The sequence below is a fragment of the Oryctolagus cuniculus genome, chromosome 7 (assembly GCF_964237555.1).
Source record: "Oryctolagus cuniculus chromosome 7, mOryCun1.1, whole genome shotgun sequence".
NCBI lineage: Eukaryota > Metazoa > Chordata > Mammalia > Lagomorpha > Leporidae > Oryctolagus > Oryctolagus cuniculus.
The window spans coordinates 120,483,997-120,497,777 of NC_091438.1; the positions used below are offsets into that span (position 1 = coordinate 120,483,997).

Consider the following 13,781-nt stretch of genomic DNA (forward strand, 5'->3'; position numbering starts at 1 on the left):
TTTTTTCCCCAAATATTGATTTTTTTATTTTAAAGGCAGATTCAGAGAGAGAGAGAGAGAGTGCTCTTTCATCTTATGGTTCACTCCCCAAATGGTGGCAATGGATGGGCCAAGCTGAAGCGAGGAGCTTCTTCCAGGTTTCATATGTGGGTGCAGGGGCCCAAGCACTCGGGCTATCCTCTGCTGCTTTCCCAGGTGCATTAGCAGGGAGCCAGATTGAAAGTGAAGCAGCAGGGGCTCAAACCTTCACCCATATGGCATGCCAGCATGCAGGTGGTGGCTTAACCTACTCTGCCACAACAGCAGCCCTGAACCAGGCCTTCTGATAGAGGATTTAACTGCTGTGCCACATGTCTGCTCCCAGTATCCATTCCTCCACTAGATATTCATTGTACAATGATAATTTTCTACTTATTACTTGTGGTTATTTGTGAAAAAAAAAAAAAGAACTTTCCTTATTAACTACTTGATTACTCTAATTATCCCATAATCCAATTGGTATAGGAAGAGTAGACTGAAAGTTCAGTTCTTTCTCTTTATCAATTTTAAAAAAAAATTTAGTGGTTATTAAAATATGCTATTCCTTAGAGAACTGTGATGTTGGGGAAAATATGTCTACCCTCTTTGGGAAAAAGGCAAATAATGTATTTTACTCAACAGAAATGTCAGAATGTGGAAACTTAATTACTGAGATCAAAGTATAAATGGCATTCATGGTCCTTTTAATGTGGCCTCTGGTTGTATCATTTCACCAGAGTTTTTATGCCATATCATGTACTACCATGATAGTCACTGAGTTGCATAACCATGAACACAGATACAGTGTTTCTGCTGCATGGTGTATCAGTTCAATTTTTATAATTTTAAGTCCCCCACCACTTGCTGATCTCTGTTTCAGTCATAATGAAGCAATTAATATCCCGCAAACACACTGTATTGCCTCTTACCCCTGAGTTTTTGTTATTTTTTAAGATTTATTTATTTTATTTGAAAGGTAGTTACAGCCGGTGCCGCGGCTCACTAGGCTAATCCTCTGCCTGCGGCACCGGGGCACCCTGGATTCTAGTCCAGGTCGGAGAGCCGGATTCTGTCCCAGGTGCTCCTCTTCCAGGCCAGCTCTCTGCTGTGGCCCGGGAAGGCAGTGGAGAATGGCCCAAGTGCTTGGGCCCTGCCTGCACCTGCATGGGAGACCAGGAGGAAACACCTGGCTCCTGGGTTTGGATTGGTGCAGTGCGCTGGCTGCAGCAACCATTTCGGGGGTGAACCAATGGAAGGAAGGAAGACCTTTCTCTCTGTCTCTCTCTCTCCGTCAAAAAAAAAAAAAAAAAAAAAGGAGGAGAGACAGAGATCTTCGATCTGCTTGTTCACTCCCCAAAGGGCTGCAACAGCTGGAGCTGAGCCAATCGGAAGCCAGGAACCAGGAGCTTCTTCCGGTCTCTCATGTGGGTGCAGGGGCCCGATAGATTTGGACCATCTGCTGCTGCTTTCCATAGCAGAGAGCTGGATCAGAAGTGGAGCAGCTGGGATTTGAAGTGGTGCCCATATGGGATGCTGGCACTGTTAGCAGGCTTTACCTGCTACGACATGGCATCCACCCCTTACCCTTGTTTTTTTTAAGTTGGTTCTGCCTGCCTTTTCGCTGCTCACTTACCTGTTTCTGCCTTGCCCTAAAGCTTAGCTAACTTACTCATTCTCAGACACTATTTAACTTAGATTACTTTGTTCTGGAAACCTTTAGTCTTTGCTGATATTGTCATTGTCTCTCTAGTGGCCAGTTTAGCGCCCAAACATGGAGAAGATATATTTTTGATGTCATACGTTATTACATCATAAACTGTTATACAACAGATATTATCTGTTTTCTGAATATATAACTCATAGTTAATATTGTAACTAAATTTACTAGTGTGTCAAAATGGAATAACTGCGTGGGAATACATTAAAATGATAATCATGGGGTTGGTGTTGTGGTGCAGCAAGTTAAACTGCCATCTGCAGTGCTGGCATCCCATTTGGGTGCCAGTTCGAGACCTGGCTGCTCCACTTCCAATCCAGCTCCCTGCGCCTGGGAAAGCAGCAGAGGATGGCCCAAGTGTTTGAGCCCCTGCCTCCTACATGGGAGCCCAGAGGAAGCTCCTGGCTTTGGCCTGTTGTGGCCATGTGGGGCATGAACTAGCAAATGGAAGATTCTCTCTCTCTAATTCTGACTTTCAAATAAATAAATCTTTTTTAAAAATGATAATTTTGGTTATATTAAATTAGGAGATTATGAGCCCCACCCCCTTTTTTGGAATTATCTTTAATGAGATAATATATTATGAAAAATACTTGATTGGAAAAGTGGTTACAATACCTTGTTGTTAAACATAATTTCTCAATTGATGGTAGAGTAAATCTATATACCATCTCGTTGATTTTATATGAGCTCTTCAGCTTCAGCTCTAAGTTGTAAAATATGGCTTTAAGAGTTTAGAGTATCTGCTTCATTTTCTTTATCTTCTGATGAGACTGAGCTTGTAAGAAAGTAGCTAACTACTCTTCCCCATCCCTTAAATTCTAATTTGAATTCTCTATGTTGATCAAAAGTTTACCTAATAAATGCCATGTGTTTCGGGTATTCTGTAGCAACACATTTTGACCCTGAATAACAAAACACCAGAATGACCCAGAAGATTCACTGGGTAATGCACTTAGAAAAATGTACTTAAAGATACATCTTTATGGAAGCTAAGACGATTTTTGGGTGTAGTTAGCCACAGAAAGAACATGACTCATTTTTTGAGTTCCTATCTATGTGCAGAATTTGTACAAGCCACTTTGTTTTTGTTATCTCATGTGATACTCAAAACAACTTGAGATTTACAATGGGACTTTTGTGATTTTTGGAACTGATTTGAATTCAGACCTGTTTAAGAGCAAAGCCCAATTTCTCAACAATTGTACCATAGTGCCTCAGACTTCTAATAGGATCTCCTCTCATCCAAGATACTAGTTGATTTCTGTTATGATTGTTCTTGTCCTTAGAAGAAAGACAAGAGGCAGGGTGGGGTGGTGCAGTAGGTTAATCCTCTGCCTGGTGCACCAGCTCTAGTCTTGGCTGCTTCACTTCTGATCCAGCTCTCTGCTTGGGAAGATGGCCCAAGTGCTTGGGCTCCTGCATCCATGCTGGAGACCTGGAAGAAGCTCCTGGCTTCGGATCAGCCCAGCTCCAGCTGTTGTGACCATTTGGGGAGTGAACCATAGGATGCAATACTATGTCTCTCTCTGCCTCTCTGTAACTCTATCTCTCAAATAAATAAATAAAAATCTTAAAAAAAATAAACTAAGATTCTTTGACATTTATATATCCACTTTCTTGTCCAGCCCTTTTACTTAGTACCTCCTCCTTTGCCCTGTCTGTATTGCTGATTGCTTTATAGCTCCCAAATTTGCTGTACTTTCCTGCTTTCAGGCTTTTGTAAATGCTGTTCTTTCTACTTGAAAATGCCCTCCTTGCTCCTTTTGCTTGACTGGTTTCTTGTTCTTCAAAACTCAACTTAGCTGATCTTAGGATATTCTCTAAGTTCAGAAACTGGTATAATACCCCTCTTCAGAAGGGGTGTTATGTGTTATGAGAATTATTAAATATTGTTGTATTTAAATATTGTATTTCCTATGTGTTATGGGAATTATTAAATATTGTTGTATTTATCTTTTTATATTGTCTGTCTTGTGAATAATTTGATCAAATAGAAGTGTTTACTAACTTTAAAAAAATTGTTTTTTGGTACATACTCAATATATTTTTGTAGAATGAAGGAATGTTTGAATCAACAAACTAATGTTTTAAATTTTTTTTTTTCGTTGTTGTTGTTGTTGAAATGCAGAGCCAGGCTTTCGAGGACTGAATCCTCCAATTCCTTGGGAACATGCACCACGTCCCCATTTTCCCCTTGTCCCAGCTTCGTGGCCTTATGGTTTGCATCAAAACTTCATGCATCAGGGAAATGCCAGATTTCAGCCCAACAAACCCTTCTATTCTCAAGGTACCATTTATTACAAATTGGATAATAGATTGGGTGGGTTTATTCCGGGACAGAGAGCCTCAGACAAGGCCAAGATCTAGGAATGAAAATTCATGCATTCAGTAAAGATTTATTGAGAGTGCATATTGTATGTCAGGCTACATTTAGGTGCTTACTGCTCAAGCTAGAGTAAAATAAAATCCCTCTGCTTTCTTTGCATGTTATTATGAGAACCAAATGTGTTAAATAGGTGAGAGTAGGATTTTTTTTTAATTTTAATTTTAATTTTTGAAGATTGTTTTAGAGAGGGAGGGGGGAGAGAGAGAAAAAGGGAGAGGGAGGGAAGGTGGGGGAGAGTGAGAGCGAGAGAGAGAGAGCGAGAGAGAGAGATCTTCCATCCACTGATTGACTCCCCAGGTGGCTGCAACAGTTAGGGCTGGGCCAGATCAAAGCCAGGAGCCAGGAGCTTCATCTGGATTACCCGTGTGTGTGGCAGGGCCCCAAACACTTGGACCATCTTCTGCTGCTTTCCCAGTTGTTTTGGCAGGGAGCTGGATCAGAAGTGGAGCAGCTGGGATAGAAACTGTCACCCCATATGGGATGTCAGCATCACAGCTGGTGGTTTAACCTGCTGTGCCACAACACTGGCTCCAGGAATTTAGTGTAATCAGTTACTGTTGCTCTGGCAGAAGGGGCAGGATTTGGGTACCAGAAATTACATCATACATGATTTTTAAATTTGAACATGTCTTTTAAATTTGAAAAATTTAAAATTTTAAATTTCCCTAGTGAATTTTTAGAGATTAAAGGGAAGGATATTGTTATTAGCTGAGAAATATCATACAGTCACTGGGTTTTGTCTGAAATAATGAGGAAGAAGAGAAAATATCAGGACTAGAGGATGGAGATTCATGGGAAAATTAATAAGGCTAGAGAGAGTACACTAATATATGTATTATGAAATTTGCACTTGGTATAGTAAGTAGTAGGGATTTAATAGAAGTTTTTGAAGCAAAGAGAGATATAGATTAGCTTAGTAAAAGTAAGTCTTGAATCACATGAGAATATTTTATGCGTATCTGGTGCTTTTATAGTAGCAGTAACAGTTTTAACCTGGGTAATGAATTTTACACACTGAGAATTCCTAGAAAGTTGGAACATTTTATCTAACCTACTTACCTCAGAAGTGTCTGTTCCAACAGGCAAAACCTCAAATTCTGGCCTTTAGCTTTTGGTTAGCCTGGGAGTTTAGAACACTGGACTCAGTCTCATAGTTAAAATACAAGTTCAGGACATTAAAGGCAGAAACTCGGAGTGGTGACGAATGCAGCACTAACTGTAAGGGGAGGCCCCTGCTCTAAGTGTCAGGCCTGATACATTTCAGCCTGTGTGTTTACTGGGAGGCAAGCCTGTGTCAGACATTCTGAGGGAACTTTGTGGTTGGGTTCTCTTCAGCTTCAGCAAAGAGCTAGGATTGTGGGAAGTTATGACCAAGTCATACTCTAGGCCCGTGTAGGCTGGGGTGGTCTGCAGTCCTTCTGTAGGGGTTTCTTATTCCACCCTGCATCTCTTGTCTCCTCTCCCTTCTTTCACATGCTCACATTCTCCTCCTTTTTCCTGCTCCCCTCCCCAATGTTTTGACATGATTCATTCATCTCCTCATATTGTGTAAATAGAAGAAAAGAACTAGCTACAAGTTAATTTTAAGGGATTGTCAGATAAATAGGCACGCACCTTTCAGTTTCCTGTCTGTGTTATATCCAACAGACAGATGTGCCATCCGTCGGTGTAGAGAGCGTTGTCCCCACCCACCAAGAGGAAACGTCTCGGAGTAATGCGAGTCCATTTTCTTTCAGCTGGTCTACCGATGCACAGCAACCAGCCAATCCTGCTGTCTCAAGGGTATCCGTACCTCAGTGTCAGTTACATTCAGCAGAAAAAGTGACATTTAATGGAAAGCAAAACAAATCAGGTCCTGATTTAAAATTTTAACACGTTTAGATAGCTTATTTAAATTCTGACTGTTTTTAAAAGGTGTATTATTTGTATATAAATATGAACTATAGTTTTTACTAGTATCACAAATTGAGTGATACAAATTTCATCTATTTTATTACCCTATTTTTAAGGGAATTTTATGTTTTGTTTAATCTTGATGAATTGTATAAAGAGAGAATTTAAAAAATTACATTCTTTATTTTCTATTAGCTGTATTCATACTTTGGTTGCTTCAGACTTTATATATATTGTTCTTAAGAATTAGGAAAGAATTTCATGTGTTTTAAATTTGTCACTTCTATTCTTTACAAAACCTTGTAGTGCCAAAAACTTTTTAAAAGGTGAAAAACAAAAAAATAAAATAAAATTACAATTACATTACATGAAGATTCAGGATTTTTTTCTTCTACATATTTGTATGTGGAACATATTCATACTTGAACAGAAAATGTTACTTTTGTGTGTGTTTGAAGTAGTTCTATTTTAAGTTAATAAATATTTTTGGACAAGAATGAATTTGGTTAATTCATCTAGTTTAGATGATAGAAAAATAATATAGACTTCTTTTAGATAGAGTATTCTAAATTTTTAGAGATTTAAAGAACCTTCCTTTTTTCTTTCCTGTCTATAGCAGACAGAGACAAAAAATGTGCTTTACTACCCTTGATCTTAGCTAAAAGGCTAAGAAGCAATGTGCTTACTAGATTTCCATCCACTGCTTCAGTTCCCAGGTGCCTGCAGTTGCCGGGGCTGGACTGAGCTGAATCTGGGAGCTGGAAACTCAACTTAGGTATCCCACATAAATGGGACACTTGAGTGATTACTACTGCCTCTCTAGGTCTGCCTTAGCAGTAAGTTGGAGTCAGCAGCTGGATGGAAATGGGTATTAAACCCAGGTACTTTGGTGTTTGATGTGATCATCTTAACCAGCATCTTAAGCAATAGGCTACATTCCCACATGTCAAGGATATTTTCATGTCCTTTATTTTATTGGATCTTCATAGTTGCCATATGAAATTGATAGATGCAGGTGCTGTCTCCATTTTGTTTTTCCTGAGGCAACTTAAAGGGCTTGATTTTTATAAGATGTACAACTGTTTTCAGTTTTGTATTCAGTGAAGGAATATTCTTATGAACCTGAGGGGTATGTGCTCTGACAATTCTAAGCATTTGTTAAAATATCTTTTTATCAAGGTGGATGTCTTCTTATACTTTTTATTCTGGTAACAAGATACAACCTGTGGATCCCCACCATATTTTTCATGATCTGCCGGTAAAGATTGAAATACTTTATCTGGAATTCTTAATTTGGTAAATTTGTGACAAGTTCAGTTTTTACAAATGAGAAATTCCAAACTTTTTGTTACAGTCTAGTCTCCCCTGGAAACTCTGAACTACTACCCAGTGTAAAATCTCTGCCATAAATGTAATGATTGTTCTCTTTAGAAGCAGCTCCTGCTAAACTCCGGCCTGAACCTTCCTGAAGAGAAGCTCCATTTTGTCATTGAAAATGAAAACTGAAGCTCAGAGCAATAAAGTGAATCTAAAGGTAGCATATCTACATGTTGGAATTTAAATGGAAATTATTCTTTTCAGAGTTTTTTTTAAAGATTTATTTTATTTATTTGAAAGAGTTACAGAGAAAGAGGTGTAGCCAGAGAGAGAGAGAGAGAGAGGTCTTCATCCGCTGGTTCACTCCCCAAATGACCACAATGGCCAGAGCTGAGGCGATCTGAAGCCAGGAGCTTCTTCTAGGTCTCCCATTCTGGTGCAGGGGCCCAAGGACTTGGGCCATCTTCCACTGCTTTCCCAGGCCATAGCAGAGAGCTAGATCTGAAGTGGAGCAGCTGAGACTTGAACCAGAGCCTATGTGGGATGCCAGTGCTGCAGGCTGGGGCTTTAACCTGGTGCACCACAGCACTGGCCCAGAATGTGGGTGTCTTAACTGCTGAACACCTTACCCCTAAATATTTTTTAGAGGAAAAAAGTGTGTGTGTGTGTGTGTGTGTGTGTGTATAAAAATAGACATAATAGACAGCAGGGTTGGGCCAAGCAGAAGCCAGGAGCCAAAACTCCCATCTGAGTTTCCTACATGGGTGCAGAGACTGCAGTACTTGAGTCATCGTCCATGGCTTTCTAAACATACTGGCAGGGAGTTGAATTGAAATGTAGTAGCCTAGGCTGGAAGTGGCACTCTGATACGGGATGTGGGTTTCCCAAACAGTGGTTTTGCATGCTGTGCCACAGAACCCATTCCTTGAGTATTTTGTATTTTTAATTGAGATTAATACTGGCTTTTAGAGCGAAGGGAAGATAATTCTCTTAATGAGGACCTACTATGTGCTAAATGATCCATTGTGAGTCCTATTCTGCCATCTGGAAAGTTTAGCTGCTAGGATGTTAATTGCAATGATGATTGTGATCAGTGATTATAGAAGTACAGTCATGCATCATGTATGATCAGGGAAAGTTCTGAGAAATGACTCATCTGGTAGTTTCGGACAGTGCTGCAGACATTATGGGGTATATTTACACAAACCTTAATGATACAAATTAATTATTTGACATGGACTCCTTATGCAGTCAAGAGATGTATATGTCTGTTGCTGGCATTTTATGATAAATATTTATTTGAGAGAGACAAATACCGAGAGAATGCACTGGTTTAATCTCTAAATGTCTACAACAGCTGAGGTTGGGCTGGGCTGAAGCTGGGTGCTGGGAGCTCAATCTAGTTCTCCTATTTTGATGGCAGAAAACCAATCACTTAGCCATTACTGCTGCCTCCCAGAATCTGCAGTAGCAGGAAGCTGGAGTTAGTAGCCAGAGCCAGGTACTGAGCTCTGGAATTCTGATTTAGAATGTGGGTGTTTTTTTTTTTTAATTATTTATTAGTTTTTAAAGATTTATTTTATTTATTTGAAAGAGAGAGGCAGAGACAGAGAGGCCTTCCGTCCGCTGGTTCACTCCCCATATGGCTGCAATGGCCAGAGCTGAGGCGATCTGAAGCCAGGAGCTTCTAGGTCTCCCACACGGGTGCAGGGGCCCAAGCACTTGGGCATCTTCCACTGCTTTCCTAGGCCATTAGCAGAGAGCTGAATCTGAAGTGGAGCAGCTGAGACTTGAACCAGAGCCTATGTGGGATGCCAGTGCTGCAGGCTGGGGCTTTAACCTGGTACACCACAGCACTGGCTCAGAATGTGAGTGTCTTAACTGCTGAACACCTTACCCCTAAATATTTTTTAGAGGAAAGAAGTGTGTGTGTGTGTGTGTGTGTGTGTATAAAACACCAGTAACATAGTCATTTATTGTCAGGCATTATATAGTATACAAATTTGTATATGATGTACTTTTATTAAAAACAATGATTTATTTATTTAAAAGGCAGAGTTAGAGGGAGAGACAGATCTTCCATTTGCTGGTTCATTCTCCAAATGGCTGTCATGGTCAGAGGCTAGGCCAACTCCATCTGGGTCTCCCATGTGGGTACAGGGATCCATGTACTTGGACTATCTTTGGCTTCTTTTTCATGCACAATGGCAGGAGGTAGATTCGAAGTGGAGTAGCTGGGACTCGAACTAGTGCACATATAGGATGTCAAGCGGCAGGTCAGCCCACTGGGAAACAATGCCATTCCCATATGACATACTTTAGTGACTGCCATTTCAGTGAGTCTGTTTATCCCAGCATCAGGTAATGTATTGTGCTACATTATAATGACTTTGATGTTAAAATGCAACAGGATTTTTCCAGCCCCATTATAATTTTAGGGGGCCACCATTGTATATGTGGTCATTCATTGAAACATTACGGAATTCAGACTGAAGCCGTCCTGGGTGTGGTTTTTCTTTTTAGCTGTTTGGGGACTGTGTAGATAGTAAGTGGAGGTAGTTTTCTCTTAAGCCCCTAGATTTCCCAGATTTTAGGCTAAGTGATGCTATGATGCTACAGATCTATTTGGAAATGTGCATAATAAGTAGCTAAAAATTAAGAATAGTGTGTTCTTTTTATTTTGGTTTCTCAGGTACACTTTACTTAAAAATAGTAGACTGCCTGTGCTCTTGCCCATATTTCCCAACGTGAAAGATAACTTGAAATCTATTCTAGGAGGTTGAGGGTATCTTTGTTAAATTTACAGCCTTGAGTTAAGTTCAAGTTTATTTACAGGTAGTTTTTCATATTACAATTTCAGCATCTTTAGAATTCTGGTAAGTGCTTGAGTTGCTCATTTTTTTGTTAATGACATATCTCACCCAGCATGTGCTTTTGTGTGAAAATACAACTTGCAGCATTCAAGATTTTGTTTGGTTCAAATATCTCACCCCTTCTAGTTCTTGGGAGAACAGGTGATGAGGTATAAAGGGGTGTTCATCTTAGTAGTCTCCCCACTTTTCTGTGTATTTGAAGTTTACCTAAGAGGGGCAAAAATACTGCAACTGCCCCAGCCCAGTCTGTCTTTCTAAAGCAATGTGTCACTTGCAAAAGGCATGAATGGGTAACCTAGGTTTTATTTATATGATAGTGTATGTCTAGTAATTTTCAGCATCTAATGTCCCATCTCTTTAGTAGCTGACAGTGTTGAATGATTGACAAAACTGTTTCAAGTTCAAAACGAGAATAACCTTTTATAATAGTTCAGTTTTATAAGGTTGCAAAGTTAATTATGTAAAGTATGAAAAATAATCTCAGGCAAAGAACACATTTTTAAGACAGAGATCTTCCACCTGCTGGTTCACTCCTCTAATGGCCACCATGACTGTAGCTGGGCCCATTCAAAGCCAGGAGTCAGGAGCTTCCTCCTTGTCTCTGCTTTCCTTGGCATATTAGCAGGGAGTTGGATCAGAATTGGAGAAGCTGGACTCTGAACTGGCACCGATATGGGATGCCGGCATTGCGGGTGGTAGCTTTATCCAATGCGACAATGCCAGCCCCAAGAATGCAATGTTACGATTGTATCGTTTTGAAATATTTTGTTTAATGATTAATGACTTGGAGATTCTATTTTGCTTGCCATTTAAATTATTTAGAAATTGGATTAAATGCATACCAAATAACTTAATTCCATTGTGATGGACATTTACCCAGGTTTTCTCAAAATATATGTAACATGATTATCATTATGATAATCATAAATGTAATCATAATGATAATCATAACTAATAATAAAATGTGTATACATTTAATTATTCTATTAGGTTAAATTCCCACAAATAGGAATACTGGGCAAAAGGATAAAAGTTTTAAGGTTTCTGCTATATTTGCTAAATTGCTCTCCATAGAAATCGTTAAAATTTCTAGTTTTAACAAGACGTAAAATGTGTTAGTGTGCTTACAAAACACTTTAAACTCCAACAACTCATTTTTGGCTGGTTAGAAATTATTTATTTAAATAAAAAATTTTATAAAAATACAAAGTATAAAAACCAAATCTATCAGAAATATGCAGTTAATTTTTTATGATCTTCACTCTTTCCAACCAACTCTCTTAAGCATATGTAAAAACAGCTTTACAAAAGTAAATTCAGATGTTGTGTTTAATATGGCAATTTAATTTCACTTAGATTTAATAGAAGGAAACAAATTGAGAATATGCTCAAATTAATGTTTTTCTTCCACAAATCTAGTTCTAAAAGATTCCTCATGAAATTATGAAAAACACAAGTGTTACTAGAGTTACTTTTCTAGATTCATATATGGTTTATTTATTTGAGAGTCTGAGCGAGTGTGTGCATGTGTGGGGAGGGGGGATCTTTCGTTTTCTGGTTTACTCCCCCCATGGCCACAACTGTTAGATCTTGGACAGGCTTAAGCCAGGAGCCTGGATTTTCCACATGGATGGCAGGGGCCCAAATAGGCCATTATCTGGTACTTTTTTTTTTTTGACAGGCAGTTAAACAGTGAGAGAGGGCTGGCGCCACGGCTCAATAGGCTAATCCTCCACCTAGCGGCACCGGCACACCGGGTTCTAGTCCCGGTCGGGGCGCCGGATTCTGTCCTGGTTGCCCCTCTTCCAGGCCAGCTCTCTGCTATGGCCAGGGAGTGCAGCGGAGGATGGCCCAAGTGCTTGGGCCCTGCACCCCATAGGAGACCAGGAGAAGCACCTGGCTCCTGCCTTCGGATCAGCGCGGTGTGCCGGCCGCAGCGCATCAGCTGTGGTGGCCATTGGAGGGTGAACCAGCGGCAAAAGGAAGACCTTTCTCTCTGTCTCTCACTGTCCACTCTGCCTGTCCAAAAAAAAACAGTGACAGAGAGAAAGGTCTTCCTTTTTCTGTTGGTTCACCCCCTAAATGTCCGCCACGGCTGGTGTGTTGTGGCCAGCGCACTGCGTAGATCCGAGCCCAGGAGCCAGGTGCTTCCTCCTGGTTTCCCATGCAAGTGCAGGGCCCAAGCACTTGGGCCATCCTCCACTGCCTTCCTGGGCCACAGCAGAGAGCTGGACTGGAAGAGGAGCAACTGGGATAGAATCCGGTGCCCCAACCGGGGCTAGAACCTGGGGTGCCAGCGCCACAGGCGGAGGATTAGCCTAGTGAGCCGCGGTGCCGGCCTATCTGGTACTTTTCTAGACAAAAGGAGATGGACTGAAAGCAGGGCAGCCAAAGACTCTCACAAGTGGCAGCTTAACCCACTGTACATTGCCCCGCTGCATGGGATTTAGGTTAAGCCTGCTACGAAGAATAGAAACCAGCAAACATAAGAGCTTCTCCTCTTTTGGTTATGTTATTTATATATGGATAGTATTCATAGTATTGGATTTGAGCCTTATATTAATTTCCTATTCTTTTTAATTTCTAAAGTGTACATAACACCCCTTTTACTGCTTGTTTCTGAATCATAATGAGATTCACTCAATTTATTTCTTACTTGTATGAATTTTATCGAAAGGCTCCTGATTTATATACTTTTCTTATCTACCCAAGAATATTCATTCCTTTTGTTTTAAAGACACCTGGGCAGAGTAGACAATTCCTGATAGATTTTTATTTTTCTGCAGACCTTTGGAGCTTTTTGGTTTATTGACTTCTAAGAGATCTGAGTAGTCCATCTTCCTTTTTCTTCCTATTATGACTTGATTTCTCTCTGGATTCTCAAAAAATTCTGTTTTTATTTAGGTTTTATTTAAGTCAGAGCTACACAGAGAGAGGAGAGGCAGAGAGAGAGAGGTCTTCCATCAACTGGCTCACTCCCCAATTGGCCACAAAGGCCAGAGCTTTGCCAATCTGAATCCAGGAGCCTCTTCCGGATCTCCCACGCGGGTGCAGGGGTCTTGGGCCATCTTCCACTGCTTTCCCAGACCACAGCAGAGCCAGATCAGAAGTGGAGGAGCTGGGTCCCAAACTGGTGCCCATATGGGATGCCTGCACTTCAGGGCCAGGGCGTTAAGCCACTGCGCCACAGCGCTGGTCCCAGGTTATTTCTTGATATATTTAATTCAGTATGTTTTAATCATTTTCTAAAAAAAGATTTATTTGAAAGTCAGGGATAGAGAGGGTTCACTACTCAAATGGCCACAATGGACTAGGCTGGGCTAGGCCAAAAATAGGTGCTTCATCTGGGATTCCCACATGGGTGCAGGGGCCCAAGTGTTTGGGCCATTCTCTGCTGCTTTCCTAGGCCATTAGCAGGGAGCTGGATCAGAAGTGGATTCAAACAGGTGCCCATATAGGATGCTGGGATTTCAGGCAGTGGCTTAACCCCTATGCCATAACAGCTACCCTCTCTATTCTTTTCCACTTGTTTTCCCTCTAGCTTATTTAGTCTATGCCTTATTTTCTCTCTTGT

At 40.6% G+C, this 13,781-nt stretch overlaps 2 protein-coding genes across 19 annotated transcripts in view; both read left to right on the forward strand.

The window, feature by feature from the left end:
* Positions 1-13,781, forward strand: part of TUT4 (terminal uridylyl transferase 4) — a 234,434-nt gene that overhangs the window by 204,414 nt on the left and 16,239 nt on the right. For 10 of the 17 annotated variants that reach the window (XM_070078493.1, XM_070078495.1, XM_070078501.1 and 7 more), the window contains 2 exons: positions 3,867-4,025; positions 5,861-6,383. In XM_070078493.1, the coding sequence (XP_069934594.1) occupies positions 3,867-4,025; positions 5,861-5,949 (248 nt within the window). In that variant the 3' untranslated portion in view covers positions 5,950-6,383. Of the gene's footprint in view, positions 1-3,866; positions 4,026-5,771; positions 6,384-7,448; positions 7,552-13,781 lie in introns of those variants that run through there. The other 7 variants (XM_008265243.4, XM_070078502.1, XM_008265244.4 and 4 more) reach the window with 2 other exon arrangements.
* Positions 7,448-13,781, forward strand: part of ORC1 (origin recognition complex subunit 1) — a 75,290-nt gene continuing 68,956 nt past the window's right edge. The window contains exon 1 of one of the 2 annotated variants that reach the window (XM_070078507.1): positions 7,448-7,551. In XM_070078507.1, the coding sequence (XP_069934608.1) occupies positions 7,513-7,551 (39 nt within the window). In that variant the 5' untranslated portion in view covers positions 7,448-7,512. The remainder of the gene's footprint in view (positions 7,552-13,781) is intronic. The other variant, XM_070078510.1, reaches the window with a different exon arrangement.